The 25264-nt window shown below is 40.2% G+C and overlaps 2 protein-coding genes and 1 long non-coding RNA gene across 3 annotated transcripts in view; 2 read left to right on the forward strand and 1 right to left on the reverse strand.

Moving 5' to 3' along the window:
- The window catches only part of VEGFC (vascular endothelial growth factor C), an 80243-nt gene extending 62885 nt beyond the window's left edge, over nucleotides 1–17358 (reverse strand). The window contains exon 1 of the mRNA XM_043453961.1: nucleotides 17072–17358. Coding sequence (XP_043309896.1) covers nucleotides 17072–17218 — 147 coding nt within the window. The 5' untranslated portion in view covers nucleotides 17219–17358. The remainder of the gene's footprint in view (nucleotides 1–17071) is intronic.
- LOC122432226 lies at nucleotides 5918–12788 on the forward strand. Its single transcript, XR_006266796.1, has 3 exons — nucleotides 5918–5992; nucleotides 11770–11843; nucleotides 12743–12788. It is a non-coding gene; the product is annotated as an uncharacterized LOC122432226 (long non-coding RNA).
- LOC122432292 (translation initiation factor IF-2-like) overlaps nucleotides 17217–25264 on the forward strand; it is a 272066-nt gene continuing 264018 nt past the window's right edge. The window contains exons 1-4 of the mRNA XM_043454090.1: nucleotides 17217–17222; nucleotides 17261–18005; nucleotides 19288–19510; nucleotides 21196–21329. Of these exons, the coding sequence (XP_043310025.1) occupies nucleotides 17217–17222; nucleotides 17261–18005; nucleotides 19288–19343 (807 nt within the window). The 3' untranslated portion in view covers nucleotides 19344–19510; nucleotides 21196–21329. The remainder of the gene's footprint in view (nucleotides 17223–17260; nucleotides 18006–19287; nucleotides 19511–21195; nucleotides 21330–25264) is intronic.

Consider the following 25264-nt stretch of genomic DNA (forward strand, 5'->3'; position numbering starts at 1 on the left):
GCCCCTCCTCCATCCTCAGAGTGGCTGAGGGGGACGGGCCTGTGAGGCACCCATGAGGATACCCATTCCTTTGTCCTCTCTGCCCTAGTGCAACACACTCTCATTTTTCATCCAAATGAAAGTGCAAATAACCAACGAACTTGCAAACTTACTTCTCTCAAGGAAATTTATTTAAAAAAAAAAAAAAACAAGAATCAGTGCTTGGAATGAAATAATTAAATTCTAATGTGGGCTACTTTGAAACATCATCATGTATGATGATTGCCCCTAAGGCAGACTAAGAAGAATAACTCAAAACATTAAGGATAAATAATCCAGTTGCAGGGGGAAAAGTTTAAAATAATATAAACTGGTCCAATCTTATTAGTGTATCAGATGATGATCTATGGAAATTAAACAAGGTAAATACTCAAACTTCAAATATTCTCATAATAGTTGCTTTCTTCTCTGTTTGAAATGTCTTTTCATGTCAAATTCCCACTACATTTGATACATGGTCTGCTTACTGAAAAAAAAAAAATGTGTTTAACACTTAAAGAATTACAAATTTGAATAACAAAATCAGTGGGGTGAACTATTAAAGGTAAAGAGAAAAAAACAGAGAAATGTGCCCAAGGTTTCCATTAGCATCAGAAATGCACTAAATACGTGCTTATGAGCTTATGTTTCCTGTTCTCCTTCTCAGTAAACATGTAAGACACATGAAGAAGGGCAGGCAGAAACTAGAGGACACACGAAGATTCTTGTATCTTGGTCATAACACCGTGGACACTCCACGGGGGAGAAGTGACCCCTGCTGCTCCTTTGTGAGGACAACACAGCTGAATCTGTACCTGGTGTTTGTTGATAATGTGAAGAAATTTTAAACTTGCTAATTTTCTCAAGTTTTTCCCTTCTGTTACTACATCTACTTTTGATACAAGAAAATTAGCAAGTTTAGATTCTCATTTTCTATAAATGTTTCGTGTAAGAACTCTCTCTCCAAATTAAACTTTAAATCTTTTGCACAGTCAAAAGGTCTTATATGATATCACTCATATAATTTAAAATTCATTCCTTCAATAACAGTAATCATTCACATGAGTATATACAAGGAAGCCACCGAGTTTGCAAGCATGAGAAAAAAAGTGAGATATTATGGGAAAAAGAAGTCAAAATTAGAAATCACATTGATACAATGTACAAACCAAACAGTGCTACTCAAAATCCATTTTCCTTTTCTTCCATAAAATGGGATTTCAATCTTGTTTGAAGTTGCCTATGTTTTACTTCTTGGTTTCTCTTGCAGCTAGGGATGCCCAAAAGGCAGTTTTGTCCAGCAAGAGTAAGTGCAAATCTTCTAGATTTCAAGAAAGCTTCCCTATTAAGGTACCAGACTTCTATCTCCTCCTTCCTCCTTCCTCAAGATCTGACATAATGTGGTAGAGGAATCAGTCTTGTCGCAACTTTGGGGGAGAAAATGTGGGAGAGCCTGGGACACTAATAACCTAACAGAGTTCCACATGGCACCAGCCCTTAACTGCCCACTGGCATGAAAAATAAACTCAAATTTGCTTAAACACTGAGGTTAGATTCTTGTTTCATACAGTTAAATCCCATTTTAAATGATATACTCTAAGTAGTTGGTGAGATCACCAAGGCTGAAATGAAATTCTTTTATGGTGAGGCCATAGCTATAAAAAACAAAAACATTTCTCTAGCATCAAAGGACAGAAGTATAGAAGAAGCCTCAGGGAAAGGGGACAAAGAAGAATAAATGAAAATTTTTAAAAAGTGCAGAAGCAATTGCACACAGCAGAGGTGGTGAACAATGATGGCAGGAAGAGAAGAGGCAACATGCAATAAATTTTGTTTGATTATAAATGAATCATTAAGATGAAGTTATGTATAATTTTACCCAACACAATAAACTTGACTTACTATACTTATAAATGCTAACTTTCAGGAGTCCAGAAAATTCACTTAAGAAGACATCATTTATTTGGACTATTGAATAAATGTCAAGTGCCTTTTAAAATAAAATTGACAATACATATTATATACAGGTGATTTAAGACATGCCATTACTTGCAATTCTTGGATAATTTAGCATATTAGTTTGAATAGAATGAAACTGCATATTAAGTAACAATTCTAATATTTTGAATTATCAAACAGCAATAATTGTGAATAATTAGCTCAATGCATGTTAGATTTTATTTTTTAATTTTTAAATTTTATATTAGGGATAGTTGATTTACAATGTTGTGTTAGTTTCAGATGTACAACAAAGTGGTTCATTTATACACACACATATATATCCATTATTTTTCAGATTCTTTTCCCATATAGGTTATTACAGAATATTGAGTAGAGTTCCCTTTGCTAAACAGCAGGTCCTTGTTGTTTATCTGTTTTATATCTAGGAGTGTGTATATGCTAATCCTAGATTCCTAACTTATTCTTCCCCTCCACCACCTTTCCCATTTGGTAACTGTAAGTTTCTTTTCAAGGTCTGTGAGTCTGTTTCTGTTTTGTAAATCAGTCAATTTATATCATCTTTTTAGATTCCACATACAAGTTATATCATGCTATTGGTCTTTCTCTGGCTTATTTCATTTCATAATCTCTAGGTACATCCATGTTGCTGCAAATGGCATTATGTCATTCTTTTTATCGCTGAATAATATTTCATTGTATATCTATGTGTGTCTGTTAGATTTTTAAATATGATAGAAAATTATACACAAGTACTAATAACTTCAGAAGCTGAAGTCAAAGAATTTTTATTTCAGAAGACTGCTTATGACTTAGCTGTATTTGGTTATACCCAGTAGTCTACATTCAGTCCTGGGTGTTCACTGGAAGGACTGATGCTGAAGCTGAAATTCCAGTACTTTGGCCACCTCATGCGAAGAGTTGACTCATTGGAAAAGACCCTGATGCTGGGAGGGATTGGGGGCAGGAGGGGAAGGGGACGACAGAGGATGAAATGGCTGGATGGCATCACCGACTTGATGGATAGGAGTTTGAGTAAACTCTGGGAGTTGGTGATGGACAGGGAGGCCTGGCATGCTGTGATTCATGGGGTTGCAAAGAGTCAGACACAACTGAGTGACTGAACTAAACTGAACTGAGTAGTCTACATGTGAGGAGTTTATGGAACACTTATTTTCATTGCAAAACATTATCTTTGCTTATATAAAATGACTACAGCATGTAAAACACAATATGAAACAGAAAATTTAAATATCAAAGTGTCCAAAATTGAAAAAAATATGACCAATTCTAGAAATCAAAAGGATCTCACATAAATGTTGTATATAAAAATATACATAATTCATGGTCCAGATTATGTCTTGAAGGAATACATTAGAACACATGCTTTACTTAACATTGCTTCTTGCACATGATATGTCTTGATTTGTATTCTCTAGATTGCTCAGTGAGAATATCCTACAAATCAACTGGTCCAGCCTCAGTACCAAACCATGATTGATCAGGTTTCAATAATCAATATGGTCAAAGATAACCTCAGATATGCAGATGACACCATCCTTATGGCAGAAAGCGAAGAAGAACTAAAGAGCCCCTTGATGAAAGTGAAAGAGGAGAGTGAAAAAGCTGACTTAAAACTCAACATTCAGAAAACTAAGATCATGGCATCCGGTCCTATCACTTCATGGCAAATAGATGGGGAAACAATGGAAACAGTGACAGACTTTATTTTTTTGGGCTCCAAAATCATTGCAGATGGTGAGTGCAGCCATGAAATTAAAAGATATCTGCTCTTTGGAAGAAAAGTTATGACCAACCTAGACAGCATATTAAAAAGCAGAGACATTACTTTGCCAACAAAGGTCCATCTAGTCAAAGCTATGGTTTTTCCAGTAGTCATGTATGAATGTGAGAGTTGGACTATATAGAAAGCTGAGTGCTGAAGAATTGATGCTTTTGAACTGTGGTGTTGGAGAAGACTCTTGAGAGTCCCTTGGACTGCAAGGAGATCCAACCAGTCCATCCTAAAGGAGATCAGTCCTGGGTGTTCATTGGAAGGACTGATGCTGAAGCGGAAACTCCAATACTTTGGCCACCTCATGCGAAGAGCTGACTCATTGGAGAAGACCCTGATGCTGGGAAAGATTGAAGGCAGGAGGAGAAGGGGATAACAGAGGATGAGATGGTTGGATGGCATCACCGACTCAATGAACATGGGTTTCAGTAAACTTTGGGAGTTGGCGACGGACAGGGAGGCCTGGTGTGCTGCAGTTCATGGGGCAAAAGGTTGGACATGACTGAGCGACTGAACTGACTGACTGACTGACTGATGGTCAAAGAGCCTTGGGCAGAGGGAGTGTACTGTAGGAATACTGTTCACCAACGGACAGCCTAACAATCCACCAGATGGGAAATAATGTGGCAGAAGGGAATTTAAGACATTTATACTGGGGTTGAGCATGATAAATCCACAGCTCTGAGGGGAAGCAAGTAACCCTCGGGGAGAAGACTCGTCAAGTATAAAATCTTTAATCATTCCAGATTACTACAGCTTCAAAATCTTGCAGCTGAGAAAAAAAGATTTATCTAACAGAAAGAAAAGTGTGTTTATAAACAGACTATTAAGATAAGCAACTTAAAGTAAGGTTATATATCCCTTATTTATTATCTGATGGTGAATTTTTTCCCCCAAAGGTTAACGTGAAACTCTTCATTAGTATTAAAGGGGCTGCATTAATTAAAGTTTGTGTTGGACAGAGTATTTAAGAACCAGCACCCTGCTAGCCAATCACCTCTACACATTCCACTGAGATTTATAATTGCAGTTAAAATAGCTCATGTGGCATCTGTAAGCACTTGTTGATAGATGAGAAGATGATCATATATACCATTATTGTATTTCCAGCTGTTTTAAATTTAAATTAGCATTCTTTCCTAATTTCCCATCTTGATGCTATGATGACAAATTCAGGCTTGTAAAAGCCTAGAATTAAATACAACTTTTAAATAGTCTAGATGTTTATTCATTAATCTGAAGACAGGAAACCATATTATTGTTTGCACATGTTTTCCTGTCAGTTCTGAGACCTCTCATCTCTAACTTCCTTTCTCTCTACATCCTTTGAGGATCCTCTGTCTCTCTGTGTTCCCTCCAGTTACCACTATCCAAACACTTAGTGTTGGTCTGTGGTCATTCTCAATGTAATACACTTTTAACAGCAAGAAGGGACAAAAGATAAAGCCTTCTTAACAGAACATTTTAAAATTTGGAATGTGGTTAATGAATACGGCTTCTTAAACTATTTACCAAATATAAGCATAACATTTTAAAAGAATCCATCAGCAAGACAAAGATTGTTAGATACAAAACACAGATTATTTTGAATCTAAAACTCACAGATTAAGAACACAAGTTGATAACAGCAACTAAACAACAAGAAATTTATAAAGTCCCTCCATAGTCACAAGGTCATATTAATAATTATAAAAATTTCAATCCACTTGAAAGTGTTCTTTTGATAAAGTAATTTTTTAATTATAAGGGATTTTCTGATTTCCAGGGGAGAAAACAAAACAGGAAGACAGGCAGTACCTTATCACAAAAGCAAAAGTTTTCCCTTAAATCCTCACTAGCTTTTGTCTTCTGGATTTCATTGGCCGATTGGCTAGGGTGTGCAAGCTGCAAAGAGAGCTGGGAAATAAACTTTTTTAAACTGGATACAGGAGACCTCAAACGCAGTTGGGTCACAACTACATTTAAAATTTCCAATTAAGCATTTGAATGACATGAAGAAAATGAATAAGCAGCAGCAGGACCAAGCATAAATGATCAAATCTGAGAGGAGAAAAGAGCTGTACTTCTGCCCCCTGCCATATTTCATAGATATTGTGGAGGCCACGTACAGACCAGGCTTCCAAGAGCTGCAGCAAGAGGGAAAGGAAAGAAGCAAGACAGAGATGATCACCCCTGCCTGATCCTGATCCCCTGGAGCAAGCCCTGGCTAAAGCGCTGGCAGTAAGTAAAACGCGATGCTATGATCCAGTGATTAGTACTGACATTAGGTTGTTTTTATCTGGGTTTTATTATCTTTTGTTTGACTTTGTCTTTTTGTTATATATCAAAATGAACAACTTGGATTTGTTCAGTTATAAAAGTTTCATAAAGTATTACTACTTGGAATTATCAGATTATGTACTTTAATTAGTCTCTTTAACTATGGACAACACAATATTGTTCATTTCATTAAAAAATATGCCATACTTTGCTACTTATTATTTGGCATTACTGGATAGGAGTTGTTTTAAATTCACTGAATTTTAAAAGGCACTGTATGGGCATTGTAATAGATAACTAGTTGTCACTTTTCACATAAGTCTAAGTTCTTGTCTGTATTTGTCAAAAAACAAGTCACTATTATATTATATACACATAAAACTTGTAATGATATAAAATAGTTTATACTTTAGAATTTTACAGAATTGTTTTCCTTAGACTTTATTTAATACCTTAAACACTGGTACACAGAAAGCAAGCTGCAGCCCATGGGGTCGCAAAGAGTCAGATACGACTTGGTGACAGAACGACGCTACCACCACCACCACAGAGGGGCATAAACAATGAATAACTCCTGGAAGTGGTGGGCATTCATTTTTGTAATGAGCAATAGTTGTTTATAGTGTGTTCAAAAATACTTACCTGAAAAATATCGTATGAGTAAAAATATGGAAGAAATGGAAAGAAAAGAATGTGTAATTTACATTGAAGGGTATGTAACACAAGTCTGAAACTTCAGTGTTATATCTCTCAGCAACAAAGGGCATGTCATCAACCTGGATGCTTTGGAGTGAATACTGATTTCTAGATCAGGAGTCTTTTTGACCTTCAAGATTACAATCCTGGAGTTACTGTACATTCTTTTCTACTGCCCATAGGACACACGAGATCACATCCCTGGGAAAGCAAAGCACCTAGATGGTTTTAAAAAATGGATTTAATGAATAAAAGTGATAATAGTCTTAGCAAAATACAAACTGTTCTGAAAAAAGGCTGAACCTAAATATGATTAGATCGCAATGTTCCAGTGAACTATGGTAAAATCATACAGCTTCAGAGATTATATACCATTAGGTCCCCATGAAACTCATAGCAGCACACACTGAAATCCGTATTTATGCTGTCTTGGTGATCATTTATTAAAAACTGAAAAGTTTTAAATATACGTATATTTAATGGGAACCCTTGATGTGCAGACTAATGGCACCTGGCAGGCTGGCGGTTTTCAGAGCTACCTGTTAAAACTCAGTTATAACCCGTTCACTAAGCACATGCCACACACTGCACATGGTGGGTATACGGCTCATCTGAGTATCACAGATTTAATGTTTGACTTAATATCACGTTAGCACATCTCTTGGCTTCCCTGACAGTGCAGTTGGTAAAGAATCTGCCTGCAATGCAGGAGACCTGTGTTAGATTCTCGGGTTGGGAAGATCCGCTGGAGAAGGGATAGGCTACCCCACTCCAGTATTCCTGGGTTTCCCTTGTGGCTCAGACGGTAAAGAATCTGCCTGCAATGTGGGAGACCTGGGTTCAATCCCTGGGTTGGGAAGATCCCCTGGAGAAAGGAAAGGTTACCCACTCCAGTATTCTGACCTGGTGAATTCCACGGACTATAGAGTCCATGGGGTTGCAAAGAGTTGGACACGACTGAGCGCCTTTCACTTCACTAGCACATCTCTTAGTTTATGAGTTACCATTCCAATATTGAAGAGAAAATTAAATTTATACCAGTCTGAGTTTCAGTCCTGGGAGGAGGAAACCCACATCCAGCCCTAAGAGTACAGCAAATCAGATACATGTGGTCTCCTCCCTCTTGTCACTACAAAGGTGTCAGAAAGTGAAAATCAACATTAAGGGGAACTGGAATTTTTAAAAACTGACATATGAAGGCAAGATTAAAATCTCAGGTGTTTTCTGCTAGAGGAAGCTTGAGGGTCCCTAGTGTGACCATCCCCACAGATTACAGAAGAGCCTGCATTGTCAAGAAGCATGACACAAAAAGGTAACCCCGATTCCAAATGCCTTCATCTTGAATTCAGTAAGTTACATGCCATGGTATGCCATGTGACAGAAGCGTAACTACCCATAGCCATCCCCTGGTATCCAGGGGTGTGCTTCCAGCACCCCCACAAATGCCAAAATCCATGGGTGTGCAAGTCCTTATTCTATAAACGGCATAGAACAGTCGGCCCTCCTGTATCTAACCACCAGGCCCACCATCCTCCAATGGAGATTCAGATGCCGGGGGTCAGGTGCAGGGGTCTAACTGTATGCTATGCTCATGTCGTTGGGACCCAAGAGGCTGTTTTCCTAAAGCAACACTGAATAGGTCTCCAACAAGTATGCCTCACTGCTACCAATGTTTAGGGGGAAAAGTCATTTGCACTAATTTATGACATCATTATTTGCTTAATCTGTGTATCTAAAGCAGCTTCCAATTACCCCACTTTAGGTGTAGTGGTTATGACTCATGAATAATGTTGGCCTTGATAAAATTCTAATTTGGAATGGATGGACATCAAAATTAAAAGACTTAGGATTCAAAGAGAACAAACAGTGAATCACTATCAGCCCAAAACTAAAATTTTGGCTCTGAGACACAAGAATTAGTTTGTGTTTTAGGGAAGTCACAAATGTCATGACCCATAAGCAAACATGCATCTAAATAAGTGCTCCATTTCTCCAAACATAAACTGGGAAGAAGATTTTCAAAAGGATAAACTAACTAAATACACACAACAGACACAAACAAAAAAGAAGGAATTAAAAATATTCCATGTGGGCAATGCTATTGTAGTGAAGTAAACCACAGTGGTTTGAAACAGCTTCACATTTGGTATTTGATATTAACTATTTCCAAGGAACTTTGAGTAAGAGGAAATAATCTCTTTTACAGATTATAGGAATTTAATCATAGAATTCATGGCACCTGGGTGGTCACTCCAATTAAAAGAAAATCAAGATCCTTTTCTTTACTATTTTGGTCTAATGTAATTTGCCAATCTTACCCATTTTTGCTTGGACTTGAGGAGGGGATGGTTTGCTATTGGGGGGAAGAAAAGAGTACATAAACAAGGAAGAGAAAAAAATGCACTATTTTCTTGAGGAAAGGTTACAGCACTTCTTTTTAAACAAGGTAATTATTTTCGTCATCTCTGAAGAAGGTATTAAACCTCTGAGTGCCAGTTGGCTGAAGAGGTGATAAATGGCCTACTTGTCCTTCTCCGAGTCAGTCCCAGGAGGGAGTAAGCATTGCCTGTCTCCAAGTGGCACCAACTCATATTGAAGAAGCTTTCCAAAACACCACGTTGGTGTCTGCTTTTTTTTTTTTAAGAAAATTTTCACCCATTTCAAGTATTTTTTTAAATATAATTTATTTTAATTGTAGGCTAATTACTTTATAACATTGTACTGGTTTTGCCATACATTGACATGAATCTGCCATGGGTGTACATGTGTTCCCCAAGCAGATTGGGAGCAAAAATATTATTAATTTCATGAGCATTGCCTCTCCTTATAAAAGAGTATCTAAAAAGTAATGTTATTTTATTCTTGTTTCTGACCCCCTTAAATAAGCATAGCACTTTTACTAGAAAAATAAATTAGAATGAGAATGGAAAACTGCTGTGAAGAAAATTACATTAAAATTTAGAATTGCATCCTATAACTGAAGAAATACATCAGCACTTAAATATAAAGCTTCATTTTCTATAATTACAGTTTTTCAAGTCCTGAGATAGAAATATAAAATCACTTTAAAGATAGATCATCTCAGTACCTGCATGTAGATTTGTATGGATAATGTACATGGATATGTGTAGATGTATTTAGATAATGTATTCTCTAATTCTTTATCCATATATATATTGGCTGAGTATCTATTTAGTGTTAAATCCTTCTTTCCAGATTTAGTCAGTGAAACTTCCTCTGCTTAGAAATATGGTATCTGACCAAAAGTTCCTAAAATATTCCAACTAACATCTGTACTGGAATCCTAAGGAAGTGGATACTTTCAAGATGTTATTAAATAAAAACATGTTACTATCTCTTGAAGAGCTGGGAGCTGTATCCACCACCTACTCTGAATTTCCTCTTTCCGTCTGCTTACCACTTCACCATCAAGTGTTCGGTGCCAAGAAATTCATTCTGTTTCCTCAGAGTCTGGCAAACTGGCAGACAGAACCATCAGACAAAATCCACTCTCTTGAGCCAATCAGGGAACTGAGATAACCTAGCCTTACCCTAGGAGAAGGAAGGTATTTACTCTAAGATTCATCTCAGTGACAGCACAGACTGGATGCTTTGTGGTTGTCATTTCAGAAAAGCACCCCCAAAGAGGCAAGGCAATCATACTTTGTGAAGAAATTTATACAAATTTAACTCTTTTTAATACCTTTTTATGTGTACCATTTTAAAAGTCTTTATTTAATTTGTTGCAATGTTGTTCCTGCAGGGTGTTTGTTTGCTTGTTTTAGCTGTGACCTATGAAGGTTCTTAGCTCCTTGACCAGGGATCAAACCTGCATCCCATACATTGGAAGGTGAAGTCTTAACCACTGGACCAACAGGGAAGTCCCTTAACTCTTGCATATAAGCTTCTACCATTGTCTTTTCATTAATTTGGTGAAAGTATATTTTCATCTTTTAGCTATTCTGGGATGATTTCACTAACATGTAGAATGCACATTTCTATCTTGTGCAAATTAATAACATCCAGACCAGATATTTACACATTAAAGTAGCAACAATAGCCTGTTTAATAAAGATTTAAACATCAAAGTATTTGAGCTTTGAAAGTATTCAGGATGAGTTCATGTGATATTATATGGCATTTAATGCCCTGTGTATCAAAGTCCTTTTTACCCAGTGACTTAGGTATGGCGTTTAGGGAATGACCATTATGCCTTGGTGGTCTATGGCTAGATATGTCCCCTCCAGGGACAGACACAAACTTGGCACACAGAACAGGTGGAAGTGTATTATATAAGCAGACCTACAATACAGAGCCTTCCTATACTGAATGATCAAATACCTTGGATTTCCCCCAACTGTCTCAAAATCAAACATCCATATAACATCCTGTTCCCACACTACAGAAATCAGGACAATTGCTGGTAAACTTATAAAAAGAAAACATGTAATAAATTAGGTGGGAAAGAGCTGAAGAATCACGCTGAAGAATATCACTGTTTCTTCATATGCTGAGATATTTTGAGGACCAAGTTTTAAGGTGAAATAAATTACAAAATAAATGGCTAATTACAATCTTTACAAGTACAGAAATGGTAAATTACATCTTTGTGGTTTACTCTAAAATACTCATCTCCTCCCACTCTGTCCAAACCAGGACAGTACTGAAGTTGACCTTGCTGAGAAGTCTGACTTTTAAACTCTGAAGCATTGCTATTTACACAGGGTATGCATCTGAATACCCCCTCTTTCATTACATCCATTTTATAATAATTGACTTTTGCATTTGAGTAAATTTTCTACTGCATTAAAAAATTAAAACAGCAAGTAAAAAGTAATTGTGTTATTTACTTGATAGTTCATTTCTGCCCCATTCTGGTCTTACTTTTAATAGGAATGCTTGTAAGCAGATTTGAAATGAAGGAATTGCTAGGACACTTCAGGATTATCTCTCTCTCTCTAATTGCTAGCTTATTTGAGACTAAGTGTATAAACAATGGAAAATCCAATCTTATATAAGTTTTTTATATATTATTTCAACAGATTGTCTAAAAATATTTAACTTGGTAAGAAAGAACATGTAAGCCATTGATGGCAGCTTGAAGAACCATTAAGAGGTAAATGTGTACGTCTGTGTGTGTCTCTCTCTGTGTGTGTGTATCTAAGCATAACCACTGTTTACACTGCTTGCTCTGTTTGGAATTCAAGCCAGAAGAGCCAAGATAACTGTTATTAGTGTATTTTATAAATGCTTCTGAGTAGAACAGTGATGGGTGCTTACATAAGTTAAGTGGTCATCACTATCATCATCATAAGTCCAGAGCATATAGAGGAGCTCAGACAACATACATGGGTGGTCAACAAGTGAGGAGAGCAGGCACTGCCAGGCACTTTGAGGAAGTCTGAAGTTTCTACACTATTTCTCTGTTTCTCATGAAGTTCTGGACTCTCCAGCCAAACGGGTCTGCTCCCAGTTGCCCAAACACCCACTGACTGCACTGGCATTACTGGCCTCTGTCCTCCGCTCTCACACTTCAATATCCAAAATATCCCTCCCACCCTCCTTTCTGTAACCAGCATTTAACCATTTATCACAGCTGACTCAACATCACCCCACCTTTCCCGTGACTGCCAATGCATCCCCCAGAAGCCTAGCCGATGACTTCTGGTAAAGCAAGAGACTCTTACAAAATGTCTTATAATTGTCTGCATTTGTAGATTAACTCATTTCTGGTATTTTTAATGAGTAAGTTTCTTGTTTCTTCAAAACAATGATATACTTGTTATAGACAGGAATCACTCACTCTACGTTTTTTGCATCACTCACTGCATAGTAATTTCCTGTTTAGAACTGGAGCTGCCACTAGTGAGGATTAATTAAAACATCCCTGAATTGAAGTAGATTTAAATATGAGAATTTGGAGTAAAAAGTATATAATCCTGGTTCTAATGGGTAAAGTAAAAGGTATGGGTGTCCACAGGGCCTTCTTTTTGAGTCTTTCAATTTTCCTTCCAGGCTGTTATGAGGCAACAGGTGACTGAGGAAGAAAGCCCTTTGGAAGAGAATAGTTCTCCCTTCCAATCCCTTAGCACAAGCCCTGTGGATTGCATAAACACAGATTCCAATTTTTTTCAAGAAACCCAGTACATGTGCATTTTAATTCTCCCTCCACACCCAGCAGGGTCTGTGGCAGCATCTCATAAATAAATATATTACTGTTTCTTCAGTGAAGCTTAGATATATTCAAACTTAGAGGGTAAGTAAAGACTATACGTAGCTTTATGTCAGATTAGGTCAAGGTTATAGAACCAAACACATGTATGAAAATGAGCTCTGGGGTTTCAGAAATGCAGAAAAGGAATCATCAGGGATCCCTTCTAACACTTGACAGCTACTGGAGTGCTATCAGTACCAGGAAAGGGTGAGACCCCACCAGCAAAAGGTATTTTCAGGCACCTATTTGATTCTGTGATGGATGCCCAATAAAGCAAATTAAATGAATGCAATTTTTCTCTAACAGTTAAACTACAAATTAAGTAAATTAATTGTGGATAGGAGCCTCCTGAATAATTTGCATGAGTAAATTTCAGAAGAAAGGATGGCACTGACAAATCTAAAATATTTACAGTAAATTTTAGCATTATACTATAAATCAATCATTATCTTATTGTTTAAAGTTCTCTGCTACGTTAAGATTTACAATGTGAAAAATCAATGATACCTTAATTCACAACTACTACAAATCTGAGGTGAAAAACTGGTGTTTTGCAACAAAAAGTAGACCTTTGAAGTATTTAGAGAATGAAGGAGGAACAATGTAACAGGCGAAAGAGGCTACAATGTAATGTTTAGAAGTTGGAGGAGATATCATTCCTCTGCAACTAAAGTCTGTTCTTTCAAACCCAATAATTCCTGAAAGGTCATATGACATAGGTAAGGTCACTGTATTTCACTGAATTTATGTTAGTGGAACTTAGAAACAGGAATTATTTCTAAATTGCACAGTTAGTGCAACTTAGAAATCGTAATTGTCAGAAATTGTTGTCAGGCCTCTATCTCTGCAGCCGTTCTTATAACAGTACTATGGATTAGGCCAGTTATGATCCACCTTTAATCAGAGAGCATCTTAGGGTGAACCCTGGAAGAAAGTCCCAGTTTCTTGCAGATTGCTCATTGAGGGGAATGTAAGAGGGGATCCTGACTGCAGAGCAATACTTCCTCTGCCTCCTTGCATACTGGTCCACTTACAAGAGGAAGAGAGTAATAGGCCTTCAGCAACCCTGAAGGCTCTAACCCATTACCATGGTTTTCTAAACTACATGCTGCAAAAGATTTGTTTTTTTTTGTTTTTTTTTTTTTAAAGGAAAAAGCTCTATTCTTGCTCCTGGTTAAATCACTTGAGTCTTAGATTCATCATCTTTAATAAAAAATATAACACCTATCTCATGAAGATGTAGTGGAAAACAAAATGAAATTAATGTATAGGTAATCACAACATTGCAGATATAACCTAAACACGTGTTGTTTAAACACCTACTCTCAGTGTAGGTATGCATGGTATCTAGGGGGTGATCCGAACTTGTGAAGACCCTTGTGGTCACCAAAAATGACAGCAGTGCTGAGACACAGCAAGTCCTCATCCCCTCACACCTGCATTTATTGAATTCAAAAAATATATAAGGATCTAGGTATTTAAACTCTAACTCAATAAGATACTTCAATTTTTTGGAATGAAAGTGTATTTCATGATATGAAGTAATTCTTCCTTTTGTTAATCATAAATCAACTTTTAAAAACAAACTCAACTTCAACCACAGTGAACTCTTATCTAATCTCATGTTGGCAAATAATTGTAGTTAGTAATCCAGTGCTTTTTTTAGGTTTTCCAGTTTTTTTGTTTTAGTTTGCTCATAATTTTAAATATTTCCTCTTTTTATCCCAACATGTCTAGTTAATTTAAATTACATAATTAGGTAAAACTACCTGCCTTACTTTTCTGACATTGACTTGCTTGTACTCACATCCTTGGGAAAAACAATTTAGAAGTTTTTAGTAAATCATACTAAAGCCCATGAATTGGTTTCCCTTGTGGCTCAGCTGGTAAAGAATCTGCCTGCAGTGTGGGAGACCTGGATTCGATCCCTGGGTTGGGAAGATCCCCTGGAGAATGGAAAGGCTACCCACTCCAGTATTCTGGCCTGGAGAATTGCATGGACTATATAGGCCATGGGGTCGCAAAGAGTTGGACATGACTGCGTAACTTTCACTTTGGGGCTTTGAGGGTGGGGTGAAGAATGGGATAGTTAACCATGATTCACACCTTGTGAGTTGTCTTCTATTTTAATATTAAAAAAATAATTCTGAAGTGTAAATTAACAAAAATCTGCATTTCTTGGGGATTATGTATATGTAGTGTCTTCAATTAACCTTCTGAAATCTCTTAAGGTTTATGTAGAGCACAGAAAATTAACAATTAGCTCCTGATTGTTATCAGGGCTTACATCCAATTAAGGCACTTGTTTTGTCCACTAGGGAGAGACATGGAGTCTTTGGACCATGTCTCTTGGCATTTTCAAGGCAAGGACAGGGCAGCTTTGCTGAAGGCAATAATGACACGCCCTCTCGAGTTTCTACTCAACCGCTGGGGAACACTTCAGTGAGGGAATAACACTCTGCTTTATGGATGGTCAACCATGAAAAGCCAACAAAATTCAAAAAGGTTTTCACAGCAAAGGGAAAATTTAATTAAATCACCAATGAAGACAGTTTTGAAAATTAAGAATAAATTACTCCAACCACACAGAGAAGTATATAAACACAGGCACACGCACATATATAGTCCCCTTCATTCAGGATCCATCCAACAGAGTGAGGGACTCTTACACAGGCTCTTGGCTTATCAGGATAGGCTTCTAACTGTACCTGCTATTTCACAGTCTCTTAACTGTAAACCAAAGTAAGTTATCCTAGGCAGTAGAGAGGAATTCTCTTCCTAAATCATACTTTTAAGAAATAGTTTAGCTCTGAGAAAACAGAAAGTGAATCAATATCATGAAATCAAAGGCATTTAAGCTGCAGGAAGCATTAGTGGTTCTAAGACTACATTTTTTTGTGGCATTTGAGGACAGGAAGACATTCTTATGGCAGTAATTTTACCAATGTAAATATCTGTGTTGAAAATTTTTTTACAAGTCACATAAAACACTCTTATCTGCACTTTAGTGTACATGTTTTTACTCCATAGTTTTTTTTCCTTGACCCCACTGAATGACAAATTCCAACATTTGATTTTTCCCCCAAATTTAAGTACAAAGGTACTTTTTTTTAAAAATCAGTCTTCTCAACCTTAAAAGTGTATTTCAAAATAAAACTGGGAAGGCAATTTAATTTGTACACATTCAATATACGCTAATCAGTAAAGTAAACTCAAGGTTAGCAGTTACACACCCCCAGCACTACTCCTGCCATCAGATGAAATAAAGTGCTGCAATCTAGTTCCAGCCAGGGGGTACTGCAAGTGTGTGAAGTGAGACTTCCCATCTTCTGTGGAATATGAAACTTTTTCATGAATTCAAGAACTTTATTAAGCATATTCTCCATCCTTATGGCAGATCTGAGCTTTTAAGGTAAACATACATTTTTTTTTTTTAGAAGAGCAGACACAAATAATATATGACATTTGGTAATCAGAATGTCTCCAAAGCATCTTGGTAACATTTTTCAGGCAAAGAGTTAAACATCTCATTGAAAAACAAACAAGAAAATCCACCTTACTTTTCAGTTCTTGACCACATTTCAGAAATGCAGCGTTTACTAAGTCGAAAAGCCATGCTTGATGGTGATTCGAGATCCTGTTGCATCTCAAGTTTGACCAACTTCTCCAAGTGAATCTGAAGTCTGATGCCCTCAAGCCCAGTTACTAATTCCACAGAAGAGGAACACTCCAGAAAAAGCAGCCTCGGAGCTCCAAGCCCTGGGAGCTGCTGGGGTCCCAACTCACTTGTTAGGGAAAGAAAGAACCCTCCCCGTGGGTTAACCGGGGCTCCAGCACAGCTCTGCTCCCCGGCGGGGACCGCTCTCCAGCCAGTTGGTTATAGGAGCGCTGTCACCAGCCACCTTCCGAGCCCTGCACTCGGCGTAAATTGCTTTCCTATTTAGTAACAACTTTCTATGAAAAAAAGGAGAAAACTTTGCTCTCAGAAACTCTACACGTAGCTCAGCAACTTTGGATCCAACGCACACAAGGTGAAACACAAGCCCATCCTTTGCACGGGCTCTGGGTCCTCTGCGACCCGAACCTCCCCCCTCCCCGGGGTCCCCACGGTCCCCGCAGCGCGCACCCACCTTGGCCTCGCCCGCGTCCGGCTCCGTGTCCGAGAAGCCCAGTCCCGACTCGAAGGCGGCGGCGGCGGCGGGCGCCCGGCGCGGACCCGGGAGCAGCGCAGCGGCCAGCAGGGAACACGCCAGAGAGCAGAAGCCCAGCAAGTGCATGGTGGCCGGGCCGCGGGCGCGGGGGCCGGGCGCCCCGGCGAGGCTGCCTCGCGGCTCGGCCCTGTCCCCGAGGGCCGCCCGGGACCCCGCGGAGCCGGGGCGGCGGCAGCGGGTCCGGGCTCGGTGCTCGCGACGCTGCGAGCCGCTCTACCGCCGGCGCCCGCGAGCCGAGGGGTCAGGGCAGCGCCTCACAGGAAACCGGACATCCGAGCGCCCGCGACCGCGGCCCGCGAGGTGAGGCGAGGGCGCGGGAGGACGGCGCCCCGCTCGGCGGCTCGGGGAGCGAGGGGTGGCCGAGCCCAGACGCCCCGCGAGGCTCGCGCCCTGCGGCGCCCCCGGGGCCCGCGAGCCCCCGCCTCCCCCTCCCCGCGGCGGGGCGAGCCGGGTGGCCGGGCGGCTAGAGCGGCGGCGGCGGCGGCGCCGGGCGGCGAGGCCGGGGAGCGCGGGGCTGCACGGCGGCGGCGGCGGCGGGCGCAGGGGCAGGGCATGGCTGACGCGCCCTCTGCCTGCGCTTATGTGAGAGAAAGCGGCCGAGGGAGGGCGCGTGCCGAGCCCGGCCGCCCTCCCCGCGCGCCGGCCTTGGCGGCGTCTCTCGGCGCCCGCGCGGCCCCTCCCCCGCCCCCCGCGGCGCGAGTCCCCCCGCGGGGTGGGAGGGGGCCCCGGCCGGCGGGCGGGCTCCGAGGCGCCGGGCTCCTGGGACGCGGGCGCCCCGGCTCCGGCCCCAGTCCCCCGCAGACTGGCCCCGGGCCACCCGCTCGAGGGTCAGGGGAGCTCCAGATTCTAGAAGGTGCGAGAAAGTCGGCCTGGGGTGGAGAGCCCGCCGGGCCCCTTTTCTCCCCTAGACGGGCGACTCGGGGGCCCCCGGGGGATGGGAATGCGGGCGGACGTGGGGTGAAGGCTCCGGAGCGGCCGGAAGCCCGGGTCTGTGGCCGGTGGGGCAGCCGGGGCGTGGGTTTGAAGGAGAAAGCAGGACCCGGGAGCCACGTGTGAAGCACGTTGTCTGAGGTGAAGTCCGCGGAAGCCCAGGGCTGCTCCGGGTCGGAAAAGTCAGCAGGGGGCAGAGCGCCCTGCTGGCCGGCGCTCTCCTTGGCTCCGTGGCTGGGTGCAGACGCCCTTCCGCTCAGGCTTCCTTAGCGCCCCGAAAGTGGGAAAGCCCCACTTTTACCTGGGGCGACTTTTCAATACACTGATCATAAACTCTCAGGTGATGAGGCTTTGAGTCCACCCACAAGTTCTGAAACTCCGCTCGAGTAAATCCCTTATTTACCTGACGCCTCAAATCTCCTCAGTGACCAGGAGCGACCCACCCCGCCCTGCGTGACCGCCCGTCGTCGTTAACATTTTTGATGGTCAGCGTCACGGAAAAGTGTTTTCTTCCACCCATCCATTGCTTTGACTTCTGGACTTGACTCCATAAATCAAACCTAACTTCCTTCTGTGAGCTCTTCAAACCATTTATAAATGTCTGTCATAGTAACCCCCCTCCCCCCACCGCGAGCCTTTTTTTTTTAAAGACCCCTCAAAGTTCCCTCTTCAACCGCAACCTCATTTTGCATGTTCTTCAGCTAGTATATTCCCCAGAACGTGACTCAGAACTTAAAAGTGTTCCAGCAAGCTTGAGAAAATGGCCTTCCTTGTCCAGATACCATACATGTGTTGATGCCGCCTCGGATTGCCAGTTTATTTTCTGGCAGTCAAATCAGTGTTGACTCACGTTACACTGAAAATTAACTAAGTTTCTCAAATTTTTTTTTACCCATGTACTGCGGTTTAGTCATGATCACGGTTCTCTACATTTGTGAAGTCGGTAGACGGTGCCCAAGATTTGAGCTGTGGTGTTTGTCTTATTAGACGCTGCCCTCTCAGCGTTAGTCCATCACTGTAGCTTGTTGAATGTTTGGGAAAGCTGAGGCGGCCGGGGTAGTAGTTCTTTGATTATCTTCCTGCTCTTTGCCTTTTTGATTAATTTGCTATGTTTGTCTTCAGATAAAATATCTTAAAGGGAAGAGCTAAGGACAGACCTGGGTGGGATTTAAGTAGATACTGGAGCTTCCTTTTAACCATTCTAGTGATTCTCAACTTTGACTGCACCTGGAATACCAGAAGTTTTCAGAACCACACCTGAGTGTGTTTGCACCTGTGTGCACCATCATGAGACTCTACTTAATTGGTCTGGGTTAAGATGTGGGCCTCAGGATCCTGTTAGACCAAGTTGAGAATCTCTGGCATCTCCAACTGGAGCCTGGCTTACCCCTGACAACTGTGAAATCAACAGAATTGAAATATATCATAGTAAGTATATTATTTGTTTTATTTGAAATAGAGCAATAATCACCGGATTTTTTTACCCCCCTCCTGCTATGGTTATTAAGTACAGGAAATGCTGGCAAAATGTATACTTGAGTGGAAAAAAAAAAATTGATGATCTCAGAAAACAGTCCTGCTTTAGTTGTTTCAGGGCTTATCTGTTTCCCTGTTTGTATGTTTTCGGTTTTGCTTGCTTACCCTATGGAAAGTACTTTCTACCACTAGTCCACTTTGAAGTGTAAGAAGTGCATTTTTCCTGGTTTGTGAGTCCTTTATTAGCTTCAGACAGCACCTGTTTAATAACAAGGCTTCTAAACAATGATTTTTCAAAAAGTGCCCCCCAGGGGGAAGAAATTGAGAAGGGGAGTTAGGGAGCAGTGTTCCTGTTGCCCTCTCCCCAGACCCCAGCTGGTGCGACACCTCTTGTCTGCTTTAAGTGTTGGGTTTCTGTTTTGTTTGAAGGCATATAATGATTATAGGATCTTCATTCTGTGTTCTCCAGTATCCATTCTGACCATCTTTAGTTTATTTCTGATGACAGTTTTTCTTCATTTTTGCTTCTTAAATTTTACTTTGTTGATCTATTTCAAACGTCTTTAGGTGAATGCTTAGACTAAAGTTTGTCTTTTGTCTATTTTCTGATGAACTTATTTAAAAAACATTTCCATCTAAATTTTGCCACTTTTGTTGGGCTTTCTTTGTTGAGCCGTTGTAAATTTATCTTAATTTCCCTATGACCCTTTTTCTTTACCTGAAAAATTATTTCATTTTTGTAATTTATAGGCTTATGGAATTTTTGTTTTAATTTTAATTTTATTTAATTGTACTATAAATGATATTGATTTTAGAAACTCACTTAAGCTTCTTTGTGACTTTGTACATGGTTGATTACTGGAGATAATTCTTCGTGTGCACTCTTTTCTTGGGTATCAAGTTTGAGCTTATTAATTTTAGTATTGGAATCTTGGTTGGAAGTGAGTTGTTAAAATCTTGTTACAATTATTGACTTTATTTTCTGTTTCTAACTGTAATTCTTTCAGTTATTTCTTTATATAATTTGATGCTGTATTGCTAGTCTGAGATGTTCATGATGACATATTTATTAATCTAATTTTCCTTTAACTAGTGTATAATGTCTAGTTTTGTAACTTCTAATGATTTTATTTGGAATTCTGCTTTCTCTAATATTGAAATCTTAGTCTTTGAGAATTGAGACCATCTGTGATTATGACTCAGATGAAATGATGGACTTATATCAGTGTAAGTTAATTGTTCCTTCTAGAAAGCTTTCAAGCTTTAGCCTGGAAAAGATAAGATTGTAAACTAATAATTAAGTCCACTCTTGCTTCACCAAATGCCCACAAATCTATATATTGAAGACAGTAATCTCACGCTGCCAAACAGCCTGCTTATCAATAACAGTTTGCTTATCAAGACCCTCACTCCCCTATGTCAGCCAACCCTAAACTACTGCCTCATGGACTTTGCCCAGCCCTACTTAGCTCTCTGCTTTTGCAGACCTACTTTATCCTACTTGAGTCCCCAAAGACTACAATTATTCTGTTTCTGACTTAACTCTCTTGAGACACCCTTTTAGGTTCTGTCAGATAGTATTCTCTCCTACTGCTGTAAGTTCTACTAAATGAAATGTAACTTTTGTTTGTTTAAAGGTTTGCTGATGTTATTTTGAGAAGTTCAACAACCTGGATGTCCTACCAAGATCCTATTGATACTTCCCTGGCTGCTGAAGCCCAGGACCTTTAATTCAGAAACAGGGAAAACAATTGAGGCCTTCGGTGATGGGGTAAGTCTCACAGTGAATCTCAGTTCCAATTTTCTTCATTAGGCTTCCAGATGCTAAGTGTATTGTATCCCTTAAGATCCCTTTTCAGGAATGCTTTGATTCTTTGATCAAATTTGAAAACAGTGTATCCCTGGGGGAAAGCTGCCTATTACTAGCAGCATTGCTTTTGTCACTACTCTTCATTATTTCCTGTTGTTGGTTGATAGCAGGAAGTTCATGTTCAGACCCTGTGCTCCACCCCAAGGAGGACAGACCGAACACTATGCTTTATGAGCATTGTTGAGAAAACTGCCCTGAGGTTGCTGAGGCTGGTACTGCTTTGCATGTCTCACCCACACCAGATTAACTGTGGGAAAACTGTAAAGATGTGGCCAGGAACAGGAACTCAAGTCTCAGAATACCTTCAAACATCTACATGTAGGTTCTGCAAGTACAATTAGTTATGGGGTTTGAATGTCCTACTCAATACATGCTCATTTTCAAGGTGGAACAAAATTTTGTTTGCTGCAAAGGTAGGTTGAGGGAAAGAGCAAATAAGCCAAGGTGGCGATGGTCAGGCTCTCTCGCCCCACGGCCTATCGCTCTTGCCTCATGTTTTGTAAATAATGGTTATGTAACACCTGAGATCATTTATATCACTGCACACACACAATCCCCTATATAAGCATCACCTGAAAAGTTCTTGGAGGGGGGCGGAGGGGGTTGAGTCCAGCCCAGTCGAGATGGGTTGAGTTGAGTTGCATAGTCATCATTGTTGCTGTGTCAGCCATTAGAGAGTAAAGCATGTCTGCCTTGCTGCTGCACATAAAGAATGTTTGCTTTCTTACTGCTCTCTGCATCTTATTCCAATTTGCTTGCTTGTCTGTCCTGGGTTCATCGAACAATGTGCACAGTGAAATACAGCTAGCCAGTTGGTGTAGTTAGGAGTGAGCAGCAGGACAGTCTGGTTCTGATGGTAGGAAAAAGTTGCATGTCTTTGTGTTTCCAACCTGGAGAATTTCAACCTCCCTTTCCACGAACAGAGGCGCTCATTGTCCTGGGATAGTTCCTGGAGGACTCTGTGCATCCTTGATGTTTACTCAGAAGTCATATCGTCCTTGTCAGTTCCAATCCTCATGAAAAGCAGAGAAAGTCAGTTGTGTTTTTAAGCTCAAATGAGGACTCATTGACTCTCATCATAAAAGCACGTCACAGATTTTTCTTTACGGTTGTGTATTTCTCCCCCAGTTTTGGGGCTCTACCTTGCAGATGTGACAAAACTCTGTAAGGAGTTCCTGCAGTAAAACTAGTTTTATCACCATCAGGTATGAGTTGCATTTCCTTTCTATTCTTGAAGTAGCTTCTACATGCCCTAAGAAACAGAGACTTTGTCATCTGGAAAAGACACCATGGGGAGAAAAAAAAAAAGGCCTAGGACCCACAATGGAAGGGAACTCTCAGGTAATTTTGACTGCTAGAATAGTAGATAAACTTGAGAAAGTGAAAACCTAGATTCGTGTGTCCCAGCTAAAAAAGACACGGGGTTTAACCCACTGACAACAGAATTGACATACCTTTAGGGCATTTAAAATGAGAAATTCTTAAAAATTTTTTAGAGACAGGTGGTCTTTGGATGGAAAGAACTTCCACCAGCGAGCTTTGTGTCAAGGTGGAGTTTGCAAGACACAACCAGCTTCCACCCAAGACCTACAGAATTAGAATTAGATGACTGTGGCCCTGCTTGCTTTCTTTCTTAACCTGTTTTTCTTTAGCTATTTTCTTACATGACTGTAGCCTTAAGGTTCTGCATAGTTAACCAGCCGTTGTTATTTCTTAGGGTTTCCCTGGTGGCTCAGATGGTAAAGAATCTGCCTGCAATGTGGATGACCGGTGGAATATCAGAGTCTCTAACTTTAATATTATTTCCTCTCTCTTTAGTCCTTCCTTGCTATGACTCACATACTGGAGAATGTGTGTGCAGGTTTTGTCCCAAACAAATAAAACAATAAAATTCTATGCTTTTAAAAATTTTCTTCTGGTGGCTCAACAGTAAAGAATCTACTTGTAATGCAGGAGACCTGAGTTTGATCCCTAGGTCAGGAAGATTCCCTGGTGAAGGAAATGGCAACCTGCTCCAGTATTCTTTCCTAGGAAATCCCATGAACAGAGAAGCCTGGCAGGCTACAGTCCATGGGGTTGCAAAGAGTTGGACATGACTAAGCGACTAAGCAACAACATAGTTGATTTACAATGTTGTGTTAGTTTCTACTGGATGGCAAAGTGAATCAGTTATACATATATTTACTCTTTTGAACTTTCTTTTCCCATTTAGGCCATTACAGAGTATTGAGTAGAGTTCCTGGTGCTATACGTTAGGTCCTTATTAGTTATTAAAGCCCTGTGCTTTGCACACATTTCCCTGTGAGGGCTAGCCAGCTAGTGGCAATCTTTTGTTAGGAAGTATTTGGTTTTATCCATAATTATACTCAACCACAAATTGGCTTTTTGTGTGAAAGAGAACACTATAGCACAAGGTAACCAAAATTAAAAACTCCTTAGAAAGAGAGGTTTCTGCCTACATTGAAAGCACGCCCAGGGACTGTTTCTCAGAGATAACATCTATAAACAAACTTTCATGGAAGAAAGACTCAGAAAGGGAACCAGGAACAGATGGTTTATATTTAAGACCTGCCCCACGTTTACAGATCTTACACAGAAGGCTTACTGTGGAGGTGACCCTTGACTGCCTGTCAGTCTACCCTGAGTGACCCTTGGTGAATCTCTCTTTTCCACGTGGGGCTAATATGAAGAATATATTAGTTAATACTTAGATAAAGAGGGGCTTCCCAGGTGGCACTAATGATAAGGACCCCACCGAGCAATGCAGTAGACATGAGATGAGTCGGACATGACTGAAGCAACTTAGCATGCACGTATGCATAAAGAACTTAATAATAGCTGGCATTTAATAATCCCTCACTAAATTTTGGATGGAGCATGAATAACAGTTACAAATTAATGTATAAATTATTAGTGTCATGTCTGATATATTTATCTTGATTTCTTTTTATATTATATTTTTTTCTGTTCTTCCACTCATGTGTTTAAATGATTGTTAAAATAGATATAAAATTCTAACAAGGACCATTGTTTCTTAAGCAATTTGAAAATGTTCTTCTGTGGTATTCCTCCATCAAATATTGCTACCAAGAAGTCTTAGAATAATAATTTTTTAATAGCTATAAAATGCCTACTAACATGCCTGACTGTATTTTTATGTGTTTCACATATTTTAGTATATTTAGCACTTCTAATAATCTTATTACATAGAAATTATTATTATGATATTTATATAAATGAGGAAACTGGAGAAGTTATATATCTTGTCTACTTTTAGAGCTAGAGCTAGTGTTGGCCAGACCCTGGATTCAAAGACCTGTGGCTCTAGCATCTAGGATATCCAGCACTACATCCTACTGCCTCCTAAATAATGTTGTTATGATGTTTTGACTGGTAACATGATCTGCCATTTATTGTTGTAAACTTTTAAAATGCTTCCTTTGTCTTTGATGTAACTTAGTTCAGTTCAGTTCGTCGCTCAGTTGAGTCTGACTCTGCAAGTCCATGGGCTGAGCACACCAGGCTTCCCTGTCCATCATCAGTTCCTGCAGCTTACTCAAACTCATGTCAATCGAGTTGGTGATGCCATCCAACTATCTCATCCTCTGTCATCCCTTTCTCTTCCCACCTTCAATCTTTCCCATCATCAGGGTCTTATCCAATGAGTCTAAATTCTTCGCATCAGGTGGTCAAAGTATTGAAGCTTCAGCTTCAGCATCAGTCCTTCCAATGAATATTCAGGACTGATTTCCTTTAGGATGGACTGGTTTGATCGCCTTGCAGTCCAAGGGAGACTCTCAAGAGTCTTCTCTAACACCACAGTTCAAAAACATCAT

This window comes from Cervus canadensis, chromosome 31 (genome assembly GCF_019320065.1).
Source record: "Cervus canadensis isolate Bull #8, Minnesota chromosome 31, ASM1932006v1, whole genome shotgun sequence".
NCBI lineage: Eukaryota > Metazoa > Chordata > Mammalia > Artiodactyla > Cervidae > Cervus > Cervus canadensis.